The 19,459-nt window shown below is 37.5% G+C and overlaps 1 protein-coding gene across 1 annotated transcript; it reads left to right on the top strand.

Annotated features, from left to right (window-relative positions):
• Positions 1-3,116: 3,116 nt before the first annotated feature.
• On the top strand, positions 3,117-16,466 carry PSMC2 (proteasome 26S subunit, ATPase 2). Its single transcript, XM_037167713.2, has 12 exons — positions 3,117-3,270; positions 5,226-5,263; positions 5,628-5,709; positions 6,655-6,754; positions 11,216-11,347; positions 11,755-11,827; positions 12,196-12,291; positions 13,184-13,348; positions 14,165-14,252; positions 15,709-15,911; positions 16,008-16,104; positions 16,210-16,466. The coding sequence occupies exons 1-12, from the start codon at positions 3,201-3,203 to the stop codon at positions 16,365-16,367; spliced, it is 1,302 nt and encodes a 433-aa protein (XP_037023608.1). The 5' UTR covers positions 3,117-3,200; the 3' UTR covers positions 16,368-16,466.
• Positions 16,467-19,459: the final 2,993 nt, after the last annotated feature.

Genomic DNA, 19,459 nt, shown 5'->3' with positions numbered 1-19,459 from the left:
TGGAATTGCTGGGTCATATAGCAATTCTATTTTTAATTTTTTGAGGGACTGCCATACTGTTTTCCATAGCAGTTACACCATTTCATGGCCCATGAACTGCACAAGCTTTCCATTTTTTCTGCATCCTCACCAATACTTTTCTTTCTTCCACTTTTTTTGTATTTTAATTTAAATTATTTTATTTTTGTTCAATTACAGTTGTCTGTATTTTCTCCCCACCCCTCCACCCTACCCCCTCCAAACCCACCTCCCTTCCTTGCTTCCACCCTCCCCCTTGGTTTTGTCCATGTGTCTTTTATAGTAGTTCCTGAAAACCCTTCTTCCCACTGTCCCCTCTTCCCTCCCCTCTGGCTATTGTTAGATTGTTCTTAATGTCAATGACTCTTGTTATATTTTGTTTGCTTTTATCTTCTGTTGATAATGTTCCAATTAAAGGTGAGATATCGCATGGTATTTGTCCCTCACTGCCTGGCTTATTTCACCTAGCACAATGCTCTCCAGTACCATCCATGCTGTCGCAAAGGGTAGGAGCTCCTTCTTTCTCTCTGCTGCATAGAATTCTATTGTGTAAATGTACCATAGTGTTTGATCCATTTATTTAGTGATGGGCACTTGGGTTGCTTCTAGCACTTTGCTATTGTAAGTTGTGCTGCTATGAACATTGGGGTGCATAGATTCTTTTGGATTGGTGTTTTAGGGCTCTTAGGGTATAATCCCAGCAGCAGAATTGCTGGGTCAAAAGGCAGTTCCATTTTTAGTTTTCTGAGGAAATTCCATACTGTTTTCCACAGTGGCTGCACCAGTCTGTATTTCTACCAACAGTACATGAGGGTTCTCTTTTCTCCACATCCTTTTTAATACTTGTTTGTTGATTTGTTTATGATGGCCATTCTGACTGGTGTTAGGTGGTATCTCATTGTGGTTTTAATTTGCATCTCTGTGATGGCTAGTGATGCTGAGTATCTTTTCATGTGTTGCTGGGCCCTCTGTATGTCTTCCTTGGAGAAATGTCTGTTCAAGTCTTTTACCCATTTTGTAATTGTGTTTTTGTCTTCCTGGAGTGGAGTTGTGTGAGTTCTTTATATATTTTGGAGATCAAGCCCTTGTCCTAGGTGTCATTGGCAAATTTATTTTCCCAAACAGTTGGCTCTTTGTTCATTTTAATGCTGTCTTCTTTAGCCATGCAGAAGCTTTTTAATTTGATGAGGTCCCATTTGTTTATTCTTTCCTTTATGTCCCTTGCTTTAGGGGACATATCTGTGAAGATGTTGCGTGGAATGTCTGAGATTTTCCTGCCAATGTTTTCCTCTAGGACTTTTATGGTGTCATGACATATTTAAATCTTTTATCCACCTTAAATTTATTTTTGTGTATGGTGTAAGTTGGTGTTCAAGTTTCATTTTTTTGCATGTAGCTATCCAAATCTCTCCACACTATTTGTTGAACAGGCTATCTTTGCTCCATTTTATGCTTCTTACCCCTCAGTCAAATATTGACCATAGAGACTTAGGTTTATTTCTGGGCTCTCTGTTCTGTTCTATTGGTCTATGTGCCTGCTTTTATGCCAGTACCAGGCTGTTTTGATTACAGTGGCCTTGTAGTACAACTTGATATCAGGTACTGTGATCCTTCCTGCTTTGTTCTTCTTTCTCAAAATTGCAGCTGTTATTCGGGGTTGTTTATGGTTCCATATAAATTTCTGAAATGTTTGTTCTATATTTATGAAACATGTCACGGGTACTTTAATAGGGATTGCATTAAATCTGTAAATTTCTTTGGGTAGTATGGCCATTTTGATGATGTTAATTCTTTCAATCCATGAGCATGGTACATGCTTCCATTTGTTTGTGTCTTCCTTAATTTCTTTCTTCAGTGTTGTATAGTTTCCTGAGTACAGGTCTTTTACCTCCTTGGTTAGGTTTATCACTGAGATTTTCCCCTCTGATTTTCTGTTTCTGATGTGTCATTGTTGGTATACAAAAATGCCTTTGACTTCTGAGTATTGACTTTATAACCTGCTATTTTATCATGTTCATTTATTAGGTCAAGTTGTTTTTTGGTGGAGTTTATAGGATTTTCTATATACACTATCATGTCATCTGCAAATAGTGAGTTTTATTTCTTCCTTTCCAATTTGGATGCCTCTTATTTCTTTTTGTTTGATTGCTGTGACTAGGATTTCCAGTACTATGTTGAATAGGAGTGGTGAAAGTGGGCATCCTTGTCTTGTTCCTGATATTAGTGGGCGAGCTTTAATTTTTCTTTTGCTTTTCTACAGTCATCATTCTAACGGATATGAGGTGGTGCCTCATGGTTTTGATCTGTATTTCCCCAGTTGCTAGTGATGTTGAGTATCTTTTCATGTGCTTACTGGGCTTTCAAGTTCATTCCCCATTTTAAAAATCCAGTTGTTCGCTTTCCTGTTGAGTTGTAGTTCATTACATATTCTGGATACTAACCATTACACACATATGACTTGTAGTATTTTATCCTATCTTGTGCCCTTCACTGTGTCCTCTAATGTTCAGAAGGGCCAGACTTTTAAAAAAAATTATAAATCCTAGAATTGTCTCCTAACTGCTCTCTTCTGTTCCTCACCTCCCAGACTCATTTTTCTCAAAACCTGCTCTCTTCCTTGACTTCCTTGTACCTGAGGGTGGTACCACTCTGCTTCATTAGCAGGCTCAAAAATTGAAACCATTTTACCTCCTCATCCCAAATTAACTCATATTAACGTGCAACTCCTATTTACCTTCACTCTACTTGTAGATATAACCATTAATACTGCATATCTAATATGCACTAACTTAAATAAGACACTTAAAGCCTTACCAATACTGGGAAGTAAAGGGATAACTGACGCATATATAAAGTAGTTGCCCAAGAGTACACAGTACACATAAAAAATCAGCGACTGAATCAGGGTTGGCCTTGAAATATGTTGCTCAGGGAACCTCAGCATGGTGAAAGTCGGTGTAGACTGGAGCTCTCTTCTAATGTGAAATTCTTTCCATTTCCAGTAGATGCTACCCAAACACCAGCGCGCATCTCCCAGGACTCTCTTCCGCCGCCTGTGCGCGCGTTAAGGGGACCGACGGAGCCGACTCTACTTCCGGGGAGGGGAAATAGAGGGCGCACCACCGGAAGCGGGGAAGGTGCTGTGTAATAACTGCGAGGCTGAGGCGGTTGAAACTTCTAAAATGCCGGATTACCTAGGTGTGGATCAGAGGAAAACCAAAGAGGAGGAGAAGGAGGACAAACCTATCCGAGGTGAGTTGATGTAGGCAGAAGCTCCGGGTCGCGGTTAGGACCAGGCTTGCCCTGGAGGGTAGGCAGGGTACCTTTCCGGCGGCGCTCGCTCCCGTTTCTGCCTCTGCTATTTGATCTGGCGCTGTAGAGGGTTAACCTGCCAGCCCTCTCTGTCTCCCTCATCCCTCCAAGTTCTGTATTCATCTCCCACTGCTCGACATTTTTATTCATGCTCATCTCTCAGGTCGCGAAGAAGGCATTCACCTTGCTTGTCCTTGAAGGCCTTAAATAGTTTCCCTGCCTGGAGGTGCTTGGTCACCTGGACCGTCTTTCCTGTTCCTCTGCCCTCTTAAATGTGACAGCTGGGAGCCAGGATCCCGAAACATAATTTTCTTTTTAAAAAAAGTAATCATCTAACTAGGTAATACGTTTACATGCCTAAAACTCAGAAGGAAGAAAAAAGATATATCGAAAAGTGTCTCATATTTGGCCCCGGCCACCCTCTTATCCACTGAGGCAACTAGTGATGCTATTTTGCATTATCTTTCTAGACATTTTCTATGCATACACAAACAGTTTTGTTTACACATTACTCCTGTTTTTTTGTTTTTTTTTAAATACAGTATGCTGTACATCTTGCTTTCCAATCTTATCTTAGGGATAAGCTCATATTTTATATAAATAGTCAGTGTTGTGTGTCTCTGCATAGTATTTCAGTTTTTGGGTGTGATGTATGAAATTAATCATTGATGGACGTTTAGATTTCTTCCAATCTGTTGACCATTATAGAGCAGTGAGTAACCTTTTTTCTATAACTTTCACCACATGCACAAACACAAGCTGTAAAGTAAATTTTAGAAATGGAGTTGTAGTTTTGATAGGACAGAATTACTCTCCTAGAGACTGTGTCACTTTTACCCACAGTGAAGGAGGTATGCACACTATTTTCATACACAGTTTCTCCCCAGCAGCCTTGTGTAGTCTCTTCTTTTGCTCCTTATAGACTATTTTAAATCATTCTTAGGGTATTTTCCCCCTCTTTTTTCTTACTTTTCCTTCTCTAAACAAGTTAAACCCCTCCTAGCACCCTTCTCTGTTTCCAGCCTCCCTGCAAAAAAAAGAGCATTTCCTCTCTACTTTCATTCTTATTCTATTCTGTCCCTTGAAAATATTTTAGGGCATTGTAAATGTCAGGGGTACTCAGTTGCCTCATGGAAAACTTAGTTACAGAGATTTAACATTTTATCTGTGTATTTCTCTGAGTATGTTATTCTCTAAATGTATTAATAAATTTATCCCTTGGATACAGTTATGGGTAATGTGTGTATAGCAGTTTATGTTCTTCATATTTTATTTGATCTTTATAGCAACACTGTGAGGGTAAATTATTAATATCTCTGTTTTTCAGATGAGAAAACTAATGCCCAGAGATTAAGTAGTTTTTCCAAGGTTACTTAGCAAATGCATGATTTTGGGGGGACTGGTGCCAGGTTATTTTGATTCTCAAACTGTTTTTTGGGCTCCCTATTCTTGTTGGGTCACAACTCTTGGAGATTTCAGAGTAGATATGTTGTGGTGTTGTTTTATTTTCCAAGAGTTTATGTATTTGCTTTTAGAGAGAGGGCAAGGGAGGGATAGAGAGAGAGAAACATAGATGTGCAATTGCCTGCCTCTCAACACACTCCCAACTGGGGACCTGGCCTGCAACCTAGCAACCCAGCAACCCAGGCCCCACCTTCAGGCCTGCACTCAATCCACTGAGCCACAACAGACAGGGATTTTTTTTTTTTAAATCTGCTTTCACCAAATTAGATAAAATATTCATGATTTGGGAGACTATTTGGTGATAGTGTTTATATATAACAGCTTTGCACAGTTTTTCTCATTCAACTAACAAGGTTTCAATTGAATAGAAAAATAATAATTAGATCTAATTTCTTTTGTTTTAATTTTATGTATTATGTCTTTTCTTTCAGCTCTGGATGAGGGTGATATTGCCTTGCTGAAAACTTATGTAAGTCCTTTTAGTGGCTACAAAATAATAGATGTTTTATGTTGAAATAAGAACTATTGTTGGTATTATTCTTCCAAAACAATTAGAAAATAACATTTAGCAGTTTATAGTAATCGTAACAAAAAAAGGTTACTTTCCTACAGTTTCTGTAGAGTTGATCAGAGTGTAAATATCCAGTATGTCTAAGTTTATATATTATTTTTATATTATTTGTAATTAAAGTGTGGACCTTTTATCAGAAGATATTTGAAATAATTTACACAAGTGTTTACTGTACTTAAAATGTATAAGTTGTTAATATTTTTGTAGTTTAATAAATTATTGCTTTCCTGATACTCTAATTAAACTGATCTTTATTTTCTAGGGTCAGAGCACTTACTCTAGGCAAATCAAGCAGGTTGAGGATGACATTCAGCAACTTCTCAAGAAAATTAATGAGCTTACTGGTATGTATATTTTTAATTCCTGTTTTCTCTCTCTAAATGTAATGTGTTAATTGTATCAAAGGATTTTAAATAGAAGTATTGCTATTTCATGAATTTCGGATTTTAAAAAATTACTATCCTTCTGGTCGAGAAATTGGGCCTCATTTAATAATCTCTTTTACTATCTTTTAGAAACAAGTTTAATGCTTAAGCAATTAAGAAACAACATCATCCTTTAAGCAAGTAATGTTTCTGTTCAAAGCCAAATTCAGTAAACTCTAATAAACAAGTTAAAGTTGCTTATTGAATAAAATATGATTTTACATGGTATTGCATGAAGTTAGCTGTTGTTTAGTAATTGGAAATTTTTCTTCTTGAGAATTTGAGTATTAAAGTTTTATAGTACTTGACCACAAAAAATGTCAAATATGGCATTAAATTTTTGGCTTATGACTACTTTTGGGCAGTGGTTTCCAGCTGGGGCAATTTTGTTCCCCCTCCGGCATGCCCCTAGGACATTTGGCAGTGTCTGGAGATATTCTGTTGTTCTTTTTTAAGATTTTATTTATTTATTTTCAGAGAAGGGGAAGGGAAGGAGAAAGAGATGGAGAGAAATATCAAAATGCGGTTGCTTTTTACATGTCCCCCTACTGGAGACCTGGCCTGCAACCCAGGCATGTGCCCTGGACTGGGAATTAAACCAGTGACTCTTTGGTTCACAAGCCTGCACTCAATCCACTGAGCTACGCCAGCCAGGGCTGGAGATTTTTTTATTCTTGTGACTTGAAGGGGAGGTGGTGCTAGTGGCTTCTGGTGGGTAGTGTCCAGGAATGCTGCTAACCATCCCATAATGCACAGGACTCCCCCCACAACAGATTATTCGGTCAAAAGTGTCAGAGGTTGAGAAAGCTTGCTTTTGGGATGATGTAGTATACTTCAAGTGAATTTTGTAATCTCTCTATGTAGGTATTAAAGAGTCTGACACTGGCCTGGCCCCACCAGCGCTCTGGGATTTGGCTGCAGATAAGCAAACACTCCAGAGTGAACAGCCTTTGCAGGTTGCGAGGTATGTCCACTGGAAATTTATTTAAAACCCAGTGAGTCTTGGGTTTAATGTGATATTTCATGAAGAATTTTTATTCCAAATTCCAAGTGAAGAAAATTTTATACAAAAGTGTCTGGGGTTAAAAATTTATGACTTAAACTATTATTCAAAAAATAGGTGAGGACAAAATCATGTAAAAGATTCAAATGATACAGAAGGATGCAGAGCAAATGTGAAAATTTACCATTGTCCCACTATCCCTTTCTCAGATATGCCAACGGCTAAAAATAGTTTGGTCCTCTTAATCCTGCTGTATGTCTTCCTGTACCTACATCCTCCCAAAGTCGTTATATTAAAACTTAGGTTGGATTAGTAGTGTTTTCACAATTATGGCTACGTGAACCCTGTTCACAAAGAGCCAAAATGTAAACAGTAATTACTTTTCCTGTCTTGACCCCTTTTTGTTTTTATTGTCATAATTGTTTTTTCATTTGCTTGGTTTTCTATGTATATTACTAAACCCCTCAGTTTTTCCTTATTGTTTAAATTGCTCTTCAGGTGCATTGGGTCCCTTAGTTTTTTTTTTCACGTATATCTCAGGTGCACCAGCTGCATCAGGTATTCTCTCAACTTCATCTTTCTGAAGAAGAATTCCCCAGCACTTTGCGACCTGCTTCAGTTTGACTAGTTGCCCTTTAAAAAAACTATTTATTTATTTACTTATTTAAATATTTTATTTATCTTTAGAGGGGAAGGGAAGGAGAGAAATATCATTGTATGGTTGCCTCTCATGAGTTCCCTGCTGGGAACTGGCCTGCAACCCAAGCATGTGCCCCGAACCGCGATCATGTGGTTCGCAGGCCCTCGCTTAATCCGCTGAGCTACACTAGCCAGGGCTTGTATTTATTTATTTTTAGAGAGAAGGGAAGAGAGGGAGAAAGACAGGGAGAAAAACATCAATGTGTGGTTGCCTCTCACATGCCCCCAGCTGGGGACCTGGCCCTCAACCCAGGCATGTGCCCCGACTGGGAATCAAACCGGCAACACCTTGGTTCACAGGCCGGCACTCGGTCCACTGAGCCACACCAGCCAGAGCTAACCAGTTGTCCTTTGTGCCTGTTGAATCACAACATCCTGTGCCTTCTTACTCTGGAGGTTCCCTTTGCTTGCGTACCTTTCCTTGTGTCTCCTATTCCTTGTGTACCTTTCTTTTTGATTTACTTTCACCTTCATTAGATGGGCTATACTCTCTGGTAGCTTCCTTAAAGAGGGTCATTTGGGAGGTAATATTTTGAGACCACATATGTTTGAAAATGTCTTAGCTGGTATAAAGTTCTTTCTGCTTCAGAATTTTGAAGGCATTGTCCTCCATCTTCAGTGTTGTTAGCCTGAAGCCATTCTGATTCCCAGCTCGTGAGACCTATTTTTCCTCTGAAAGTTGTAGGGTCTCCTCTGGTTCTCACGTGTTCTGAAATTTCATGACGATGTGTCTGGGTGTTGGTCTGTTTTCATACATGGCACTGGGCTCTTATGTCTTTCAGTGTTGCACATTTTCTTGAAACTATTCGTTAATAATTTCTTTTCATTTTCCAGTATCCAAATAATAGAATTTCTCTCTTTCGGACTTCTGTGATTCAGATAATGGACCTCCTGGATTGCTCCTCTAATATAACTAACTAATCTTTCTCTTCCTTTTTTTTTGCCCTACTTTTGTGATATTTTCTTAACTTTATTTTTGCATCCTGGTATTGATTATTTTCTTCTCAAGTTTTAGAGCTCTTTTCTCCTTCATTTTATGTGTTTTGTTGTTTTTTGAATGTCCTGTTCTCATACATTGGTTGTAGCATGTTCTCATCTTTGTGGAAACTAATGATAACTGGAAGGTTTCTGCTTTCCATAAGATGTTTTTTTCTCTTACTTGATCTGTTTCTGTCTTTTATACTAGATGCCTGGTAATCTTACTTTGGTCTTTGGTTTTAGTGGTAGACCGAAAACCTGATAGAAGCTCTTGATCCAATAGCGAAACATGTCAGTCCTAAGTTTCACAATAGCTAATATAGTTGGATGTTTAGTTGTGGAGCCTTCAGTGTCAGTATCTTTAGATCTTTTCATTTGGATGATCATGTTTCCCAGAGCACTTGTTTTCAATCTCCTGTTGTCTCCAGCCTCCAATATTTTGGAAGAACAGTGGAGACAGAGGACTAGATAATTTCAGCAACAGGTTCACTTATGCTTACTCTTCTCTTTCACCTCCCCACCTCCTCATTTTCAGAAAGTTATCAACACCACTAACCCCACCCAGCTTCTTGCCCTAGCATTTCTTGATAACTTCTGTTTCACCCTTTCCAGAATATCTTCATTGCCTCAAAAAAAAAAGAAACCCACCATACCCATTAGCAGTTTCTGTTCCTCTCTTTTTAGCTCCTGGCAACTGTGCAACTACTTTGCATGGATTTGCCTGTCTTGGACAGTTCATATAAAAGGAATCATTTCATATAAATGTCTGGCTTTGTTTCTTGTTTCTTTTACTTAGCATAGTGTTTGAAGATTCATCCATGTTGTAGCATGTATCAGGACATCATTTCTTTTTATAGCCAAATGCTCCAGCCTAATTTCTGTCTTCATGGATATTCTTTATTTAGTGAGATATTATTCTCATACTTCCTGTTAATTGTTTAAACCTAATTTCCTTGAGTTTTTTTTTTTAAATTTATGATACTGATTAAAGTTTTTGTATAGTAAGACCTACGTATAAAGCTTCTTCAGGGACAGTTTCTGTGGACTACTTTTTTCCTATGAATGGGCCATACTTTCCTATTTCTTTTTGTCTCTCATACTTGATGGAAACTGGACATTTTAAGTAATGTAATATGTCAGTTCTGGATATCAGATTTTCCCATTCCTCAGAGTTTGTTACTGTTGCTGCTTTGTGCTGTTTTTCCTTTGAAATGTTTTGGCCACCAGCCTCTTGTTAGCCACAACTGGTACAGTGCTGCCTCAGGCAGTTGTGATATTAAATAATTGTCACTGATTGTTTCCAACAAATGCCTTGTGGGCAGGAGTGTTCACGTGGAGAGAGCTCTGAGTCCTGTCAAATAAAGACAAGTAAGTCCTGAGCTTCCAGACAAGTTACATAGTGATAGTGCACAGAGGGTTGGGCTTTGGGGAGCTCCCAACTTAATCTGCATCCCCTAACCTCCATGCCCACCTTTTGCAGAGTTGGGAAAATGTTGATTTTGACTGCTTTTTTTCCCACTGTTCACTTTGCTTTCAGGGAGGAACATACTTTCAAAGATTCTTATTTCAGTATTCTGAAAGTTGAGGTCCCTGTATAGTCAATACTTTTTCTGCTGTGGATTAAAAAAAATTCCTATCTGTGCATACGGTGTTGGCTTGGTCTGTCAAAGTACTGACAGATACTTTTTATATATATGATTCTACCTCCCTGGTAGAACTTGGCTAGTCACAGGAAATAGTTCTGCCACGCAGTTGTGCTCCAAGGACAAAATGTCTGCACCTTGCTTTCCATGCCACCTGTGTGTATACACTCTAGAGACTGTTGTGTACATCCCGCTGATTTATTGCTACAGCTTATGACACGAGTCTTTTCTAACATGAGTTCTTTTTTTTGTTGTTTGTCTTCAGTAGACAGATAATTTCGAAGAGAAAGGCAGTAGAAAACTTTCTGCTATAATTTACATACTATTACAAATTTGCCTTCATTATGTCACATAGAAAAAGAATACATTTAAGTTAAAAGTAGCAACCACAGTAAAAAGGGATTTGAGGTATAAACTCAGGAAAGAATGGAAAATCACATTTATTACTTGGTGTAAGACAAGATGACTGTCTTCTCATAGGGAAAATAGAGAGGAGAGTAATGTAAGATAGTGACTTTCAATCTTTTTCATCTCATGGCTTATATAAACTAATTACTAAAATATTCTGCAGCCTGCCAAAAAACATATTTTTTGCTGGTCTGACCCTCCAAAAGGTACAATTTTGATTCATTCACACTGGGTGGCTATTGTTGTGCTGGCTGTTGTCATTTTATTATTTGACAGTCTAAGGGAAAAGGGGTCAGTGCCCCTGACTAAATAGTCAGATATTGTATGTTTTGAAAATTCTCGTAGCACACCAGTGTGCTGTAGCACACTGATTGAAAATTGGTGACTTAAGACATAGAAGAGTATCATTAGTAAAGGAATCACTAATAAGAGAATAAAGAGATTAGAGAACTTCTTAATGGTGAAATACTTGGGTTTAATTTCCTAGAGGTATAAATTTTTTGAAAATCTTATGACTTGGCTTAAGTTGAGCAGACCCTTGGGCCCGAGTGTATTTTTTGTAGAAAAGGATCTTTAACAGTGGCCCAGTTTCTGCAGTTCCAGTTTATACCTGCTCCAGGGGAGACTCTGGTTACTTGAATTCATTATTAGCGGGTTGAATTCCTTACTCTAATCAAGTCTTTTGCTGTGGTAGATGTACAAAGATAATCAATGCCGATTCAGAGGACCCGAAGTACATTATCAACGTGAAGCAGTTTGCCAAGTTTGTGGTGGACCTCAGTGATCAGGTGGCACCTACTGACATTGAAGAAGGGATGAGAGTTGGGTAAGATTTCTGCTTACAGTAAATACTCACCTTTCATTAAAGATACCGTGCCACATTCACATCCTTGACTTTCTTTTGAATGAGTGCACTTGTTGCCATGAAATATGATGGGATAATCTAGTTGAGTTCTACAATTGAACATCCTTTTTTCTGCATCCCCTTTCTAAACTCGCTTTCCTCTTTTTGCCCACCTCCACTATGGCTTTTTATGAATGACTTCAAATGTCATAATCAAAGTAAGTGCAGAAGTTGAGAGTTGAGTTTGCCAGTCTATTTAAGGTTACGTATTGTAGGTGGAGGAAGCACTTGCTCTAGCATAGTCGAGATTGAGTTATACATAGAATACCTAATAATTCACTTAGAAAATTTTTTGAATGTGTTAGTGAGGATCTTTTTTGCCTTTCTAGTGTGGACAGAAATAAGTATCAAATTCACATTCCACTGCCTCCAAAGATTGACCCAACAGTTACCATGATGCAGGTAAGAAACTATGGATGAGAAAGAAATGGCATGACTTAGAATGCAACTGCACCATCTCAAAACATTCTGAAACTTTTAACTCATAAACTTAATATGTGGGTATGTGTTAATTTGCCCAATTTTTTTAAACCACTTTTCAGTTGAGAAAGTCTTTATTAGTCTTTACTAGCTTATCTCCCACTTAGTGTCATAAGTAATACAGCAAGTGGTTCTAGCATACTGGGCAATATATTCCATTTTTTAAAAATTCTTAACTGCTGTAAGTCTGATTTTTCTTTTAGGATATTGGGTCTACTCTACCAGGTAGAACATTTGGACTGGTATTCAAAAGTCTGTGACTATGTCGTATGTTTTCTTCCCCCTCTTAGGTAGAGGAAAAACCTGACGTCACATACAGTGATGTGGGTGGCTGCAAGGAACAGATTGAGAAACTTCGAGAAGTAGTTGAAACTCCTCTGCTTCATGTAAGTGGCTGAGCCTGCTGCATTTTAAATTACTTCATAAAGGTTTGATAGCCTTTTGTGTACTGTGCAGTAAAATGGCCTATATATTAGGTAGCTTTTTAAATTTTATATTTTTCTTAATAAAAACTTGTGAGGGGATAGAGGGTAGAGGTGTGGAGAGTTGATAATTTCCAAAAAAGAAAGCAAAAGGATTGAGTGGTTAAGCCTATTCAAGAAAAAAGATCTTCTGTTTAAGTAACACAGAAGGTTGAGCTATAAGTTTTGGCAGTATGTTAAATATGTTATAGGTTATTGTAGAGGAAACCATGTGTTTTAATGATATCAAGAGTAAGTGGGTTTAACTGGAATCAAAGTAACCTTGGGATGATAATGGGAAACTAGAATATTAAATACCAGATAATGCTTTTGTTCTTTGAACACTATAATTTCTTTAAAGATTTTATTTATTGTTAGAGGGGGAGGAAAGGTGAAAGAGGGAGAGAAACATCAATGTATGGTTGATGCTCTTGTGTCTCCCCCCCACCCCCCCGCCCCGCCCAGGGACCTGGCCTGCATCCTTGGCTTGTGCCCTGACTGGGAATCGAACTGGCGACCCTTTGGTTCATAGTCCCTCACTCAATCTCCTGAGCTACACCATCCAGGGCTAAACACTATAATTTTTTTAAATTAGGGAAAAAATTAAGTCTAGATAGTAGAAATACCTTAAAAAGCTATTCAGCCTTATGCTATTGATAGGAGTCTAGTTTAGATCTTATTTATAGAATAAGTTATTATTTAGATCAAATATATAGATTGTAGGCTTAATAATTTTGATTAAATATATTGATATAAAGTCTTGTTTTTAAAATATTATACAGAAGTTATAATTATAAAAATTATGTCTCCATCACAGCCAGAGAGGTTTGTTAACCTTGGCATTGAGCCTCCCAAGGGTGTGCTGCTCTTTGGTCCGCCGGGTACAGGCAAGACCCTCTGTGCTCGGGCAGTTGCCAACAGGACTGATGCTTGCTTCATTCGAGTTATTGGATCCGAACTTGTGCAGAAATACGTTGGTGAGGTAAAGTAATCATAAAGATATGTAGCTCTGAAAGATTTATGAAGTATGGATGAAATTAAAATGGCACTTTCACATGGAAGATTGAGACCTGAAATTTCTTGGTTGATGTATTGTAATAAGTAGTTAGAAGCCACCAGCCTTCCCTTACATTTATATATAAACAACTGCTTAACATTTTTAATCACCATGCTCCCTACTCAGAAAGGTGCATTTCCTGTAGATTCAATTTGTAAGAGAAATACCCCAGAAGTGCCTGGTGAATGCATTCAAAAGTGTACATTCACTTCAAGGCCAGCCTTTTATGGTCTCCTGAGAAAGAGAGAACATGGAGTATCTGTCTGCACATGTGCAAGTGTGTACACACACAGATTTTTTTCAATATAGTAGGGCTGTATGTATATGCCTGAAGCATTAAGGATTAGTATACTTAAAATAAGAATTAGAGAAGGAGTTGCCTGAATTGAGATATAGAGTACTTTTATCCCCTGAGCAACACTTACACATCAAATTTTGGTGATTAGGAATGCCACATGACAAATGAAATGCTTTTAGTTACTCAAGTGTTACTGATTGAAATGGTGCCTTTATTTTAACTTAATTTAACCTCTTCAGGTCTTACAGTTATGACTATTTAACTTAAGGCTAATAAGTATAGTTTAATGGAATAGGTAATAAACTTCAGGGTTTTTTTTAAAGCTTTAGGTAATAATGTTTGAGAATACTGTTAGGAATATTGAAAAGTTTAAAGTTTAACTTACTGTATTTTTAAAAGACTTTAAAAAAACCAACTGTGAATTAAATTATTTTTCTCATTAGGGGGCGAGGATGGTTCGAGAGCTCTTTGAAATGGCCAGAACAAAAAAAGCCTGCCTTATCTTCTTTGATGAAATTGATGCTATTGGAGGTATGGATGGTATTTTTGAGAGCTACTTTAGGGTTGAGTTTCATGAGAGCCCTAAAGTAGTATGTGTAGAGTTCTCCTAATATGTTCAACTTGTACAAGTTTTAATTCCAACTCTTCTGTGAGCTCTGGCACATTGGAGCCACAGATCTAATAAATGGTAGGGCTATACCATGAAGAAAAAAAGAAATCTTACATAACATTGCTGTTTCTCAAAGTCTTTACTTTTGTACTTTACTGTCACTTTTATGACACTTTTTAACAATTCCATTGGTGGTGGTATTTTATAAAGTGGACAAAAAATAATGTTACTGTTAGCTTTATAGATCTGATGAAATACGTATTATCTTGTGTGATCTGGACAAGTTATTATAACTAACTCTGAACCTCAGTTTGCTCATTTTATGAAGGGCATGATGATTCTTACCCTGTTTATTTTATGGGTCTTTGAGAGCTTTAAGTGAGTAATAAATGTGATAGACTTTGAAAACCAAACTGCTCTATAGGCCTTCACTGTTGTTTCAGTCTGTAAGGGTAATAATCCTTACTAGTTACAGAATATTTGTCCAGATATTTGTTATTTAATGAACTTAGTGACAAAAATGACTTGAGATATAGTGGACTTTGTGACACTGTTTGGGGAATGTGGTTATGTTATGTGGAATCTTGCTTTTATACTAGATGGATGTGTTGGGCTTGGATGCCTGTAGTTACTGTCTTCAGGTGGTTAATTTGAGCAGTGTATTGATGCAGTGTGGTGACTCTGAAGTCATTTTTATAGTATCATTGGAGTAAGCCATAAGCCTTATGCTGTCAGGCTGCTCTGAAGCTGTGCTTTCCTAAGTGGGTTGTGTATAAGATAGTATTAGGGTACAGGGAAAAAATAATAGAAATTTTTCTCATATTTAATTTTAATCTCAATTTTTAATTTTTTGTTATAATGTATATAGTACATAAATACAACAGTATATATACAGTTTAAAAGTAAAAGTATGTATTTGGAAGCTTTTTGTGCTATTTTGGTTGAAATGAGAGACTAACTGTGAGTGCTATAATATATCCAAAGTAGTAAGATAGTGTAAGTTACATTTCTGCTGTATTGCGGATTTAGCCTTATTTTAAAGGACAGTTTTGAGAAATTTAGAAGAGTATGGCAGTTTCTTACGTTACAGTGCTCAAGTTTGCATGTATTCTGCTGCCTGGTTCAGGTATACAATGGAGGTGTTCTTGAGTGATTTAAGAAACAAAATTCCTTAAAGAGAATTAAAAGTACTTTAAAAGATCTTATAATAAATAAATCTATGAGTCTTGAAGGACTCACTTTCTAATTAGTTTTGTGAGAAGCGTGCAGTACCTACAGGATTCACTTGCACTGGAGGGCAGGATTTGAGCTGGGATTTATAGTACTTTCAAGTTGGTGTGATGCTGCTGTGACCGGATGTGTTTCCTCTTGTCTTAGGGGCTCGTTTTGATGATGGTGCTGGAGGTGACAATGAAGTACAGAGAACAATGTTGGAATTGATCAATCAGCTGGATGGCTTTGACCCTCGAGGCAACATTAAAGTGCTCATGGCCACTAACAGACCTGACACTTTGGATCCCGCACTGATGAGGCCAGGGAGACTGGATAGGAAGATTGAATTTAGCTTACCTGATCTTGAGGTAAGAAAATCATTTCTTTTTAGAAATGGGATTGTTGAAATTTTTTCTTCCTGTGATGTTTTCCATTGTAATATTTTTCAATTCCTCTATTTTTAGGGTCGGACTCACATTTTTAAGATTCATGCACGTTCAATGAGCGTTGAAAGAGATATCAGATTTGAGTTGTTAGCACGACTATGTCCAAATAGCACTGGTAGGTTCAAAGGTCTTGTCTGTATTTGCTGGTCTGTCTGTCCTGTCTGTTTTAATTAAGCCTATCTTTTTTTTTTTTTTTTTTTTTTTTTTTTTTTTCGGAAAGGTGCTGAGATCAGAAGTGTCTGCACAGAAGCTGGTATGTTTGCCATCAGAGCACGGAGAAAAATTGCTACTGAGAAGGATTTCTTGGAGGCTGTAAATAAGGTCATTAAGTCCTATGCCAAATTCAGTGCTACTCCACGCTACATGACATACAACTGAGCCCTGAAAGCTTTCATGAAACACTTCTTTTAATTGGAATCCTAAGCTTATATAGACTTAATAACCATTTCACACAGAAAATAAATGGTTTCAAAATTATATGGTTTTGTTTCAGATATGTCTTCTCTATAGTACAATAGAAGGTGATATCTAATATCATTGGTCAGAAAGGCTTATTACAGTGTACGTTGACAGTTTTTTGACCTGCTACCATTTAAGTGTCCTGTATCATAAAGTGCTTGCTGAGAGCATGTTTGTTCTGGGCATGTATTGGTTGGGTGCTGTACATACATTATTGGAGTCTCCCAGTGTCTGCCCAGAGAGGTGGATCTGATAGATCTTGATCTAATGAATGCAAATCTTTGCTATCGAATTGACTTGTAGCAGAGCTAGGGTTCAAGTTGAAGTTTGTCAGCTTCATCTGCTGTGCTTCTAAATACTGTGCTCTTGTGCCCTCATCAGAATAGCCCATCTAGGCATATGACTACATGCATTTCATAGTGTATTGAATAATAAAGCTTTTGCCAAACTTACTTTTTAAAGGGAAGAACCATCTGATATTATATGTTTGCTTTGCTATTTGACTTGATTTCGAATTAGTCAAGAATTGTTGAGCTCAGGCTGGTGTGGTTCAGTGGATTGGGTGCTGGCCTGCGAACCAAAGGGTCACTTGGTTTGGTTCCCAGTTAGGGCACATGTCTGGGTTGCAGGCCAGGTCCCTGGAGGGGGGAACATCCACACATTGATGTTTTTCTCCCTCTTTCTCCCTCCCCTCACCTCTCTAAAAGTAAATAAAAATCTTAAAAAAGAATTGTTGATTTTTAATGACCAGTGAAGTAATAAAGCAAAAAGAAAAGTGTATACACATAATAATCTAATTTAGAAAATCAGGAATTGGCTTCATACAGAGAAATACTTACTTTCATTTTATAAATTAATGTTTTAAATTTTGGTAAAGCTCCTGTTAGACTATGGGTCTACAGTAAGGCGTTTCTTAATAAAAGTTGCATTAAAATTCTCAACAGATCTCTTTAAAATCATTTCTTGTGCAATACCACTAAATCTCCTCCCCTTTTCCACCACAATCCCCTCCCTTCAAATATAGAGACCCAGGCACAATAAAGAATATTTTTATTGTAGTTCAATATTCATAAGTAAGTAGTGCAAAATAGAGCTGGATACATTAAATTCACAAAAGGTTGATAACATAGAAAATGCTATAAGTATAATATTGAAATAATTTAAAACATGAAAGTTTCAAGCTGAAAAATTAAAGCCCTTTATTCATAAAATCCAACCAATACTCTCTTGGTTTCTCATGTTTGTGAAATTTGTCATAAAATTTTTCTTTCTTAAGTCTGCCCTAGTCTTTCATGAGGTATAAAATAGACCAAACCATATCAACGTTCTTATAATAAAATATGCTTAAGTGAATGACTAGTGATGTACATTTTTGTAATGTTTTAATAAATGTAAGCAGTTAGAACACACTCTTTACCAGTTTTTCATGTAGCAACATACATCATATATGCTGTTTGAGACAACTCAAATTGGATATGTTGACCTCCCTCAGGTCGACATGTTACAGGCTCTAAATCTTGATATCTCACTTAGGTACATGACAAAAAGCTAACTGACCACACATCAGATGTACAGTAAGTTGAAAAACAGATGTCCCTGCCCAGGTGTGTATATGCAGTAGCATAAACACTATGTGGATCAGCATGTCTGTACTATATTTAAGAAGATAAAATATACATTAACCAGTGAGTCCAGCTAAAATGTGTATATGCATGTTTATACATGTCAGGGTGCTAATAGATACTACAAAGGATTTGTGAATAGAAAAATAATACTGCAGTGATACTTTTAAAAATATAACATTTAAAAATGTGATCAGATTTATAAAAATTTAATTTCCACAACGGTCAGGTTCACCTGCACTTAAAGTAAATGCTATATATCAGTACAATGAAAAAGCTGGTGGGTCTTTTTCAAAGGCAAGATGGATTTGTGAGATGTTCAAACTTGATTACATTCATGTCAGTAAGCAGGCAGCTAGCTTTTGAACATTTAATTGGGATGTGAGGGGTTTTAAAACCACTGTATGCATTTTGGTTGGCTATATGCATTTTGGTTTGGAGAATTAGATGGTACTTTTATCAGTTCTCATATCAACTCTTACCAGCACTCAAACCATATTATCAAGAAGCTAAACAGACTGAATCCTAAAAGCATTCCCGAAAGGTACACTAAAAGGGACCAACAGGTTTTTTGCACTCATTAAAGCATACAGTCTCACACTAAAGTTTTCTTTGATCTTAGAATTTAAATTGATTTACTATCTTTAAAGGGTCAGACATAGTAGACAAAGCCTTCCCCACCACATAGCATTCCCTCCCTCATCCCCACACAAGGGCACACCCCCCACCCTCACCCCCTAAAACACAGAAAAACACACCTACCCACTCCAGGGCAGATTCTCTGGGTTTGCTGCCCTCTTCATGCACACAGGAGGGCATACTCATTTTCTCACTGTAACTTTGGAGGCAAGCACCTCCTTTCTGTTAGGTAAGGATACAGGGTCAGACCATGTGGAGTGGATATTTTAGATGTTACCTGAAAACTACAAAGTGAGGTATTCCCAGGCTTTGTAGAGGATTCAGATCTTTAACTGTTTCTTTGCGTTCCACTGCAAACGAGATTGGCAATTGGGATACCACTACCAGCTGCCATATGATTATACAAAGTCAATATCTATGACATGAATAGGAGTTCCCTGAGCCCTGGGTCCCATTGTTTTCAAACATTCCACCCCTCCATGAGGTAGAGATCAACTGCTGTCATATTATGTGGGGTTCCAGAAAGACAAAGCATTTGTCTATATGGGACCTTCCTGAAAACAGGGTTGTCCCCTGCTATAAAATAGGGCTAGTCCCTATGTTTACTGATTGATGTATGTTATGCCCATTCTGATAGAGCAGTAAGAATCTGAATTTGAATCAACACTGAAAAACAGACAGGCATACCTAGCAGCTATTAAAGTCCAGAGAGAAGGTAGAGACAAAACTTGACTAAGTAAAAAGAGCCCA

This window comes from Artibeus jamaicensis, unplaced genomic scaffold (genome assembly GCF_021234435.1).
Source record: "Artibeus jamaicensis isolate MK-2021 breed Jamaican fruit bat unplaced genomic scaffold, CSHL_Jam_final contig_518, whole genome shotgun sequence".
NCBI classification, from domain to species: domain Eukaryota; kingdom Metazoa; phylum Chordata; class Mammalia; order Chiroptera; family Phyllostomidae; genus Artibeus; species Artibeus jamaicensis.
This window is presented reverse-complemented; position numbering and strand designations above follow the sequence as displayed.

What these genes read in the sequence shown, in the direction of transcription:
- PSMC2 (XM_037167713.2), top strand. Translation starts at nt 3,201, where the DNA reads ATGCCGGATTACCTAGGTGTGGATCAGAGGAAAACCAAAGAGGAGGAG. An exon ending in GGAGGACAAACCTATCCGAG is followed by an intron (nt 3,271 to 5,225) that starts GTGAGTTGATGT and finishes CTTTTCTTTCAG; the next exon opens with CTCTGGATGAGGGTGATATT. An exon ending in TGAAATTGATGCTATTGGAG is followed by an intron (nt 14,253 to 15,708) that starts GTATGGATGGTA and finishes CTCTTGTCTTAG; the next exon opens with GGGCTCGTTTTGATGATGGT.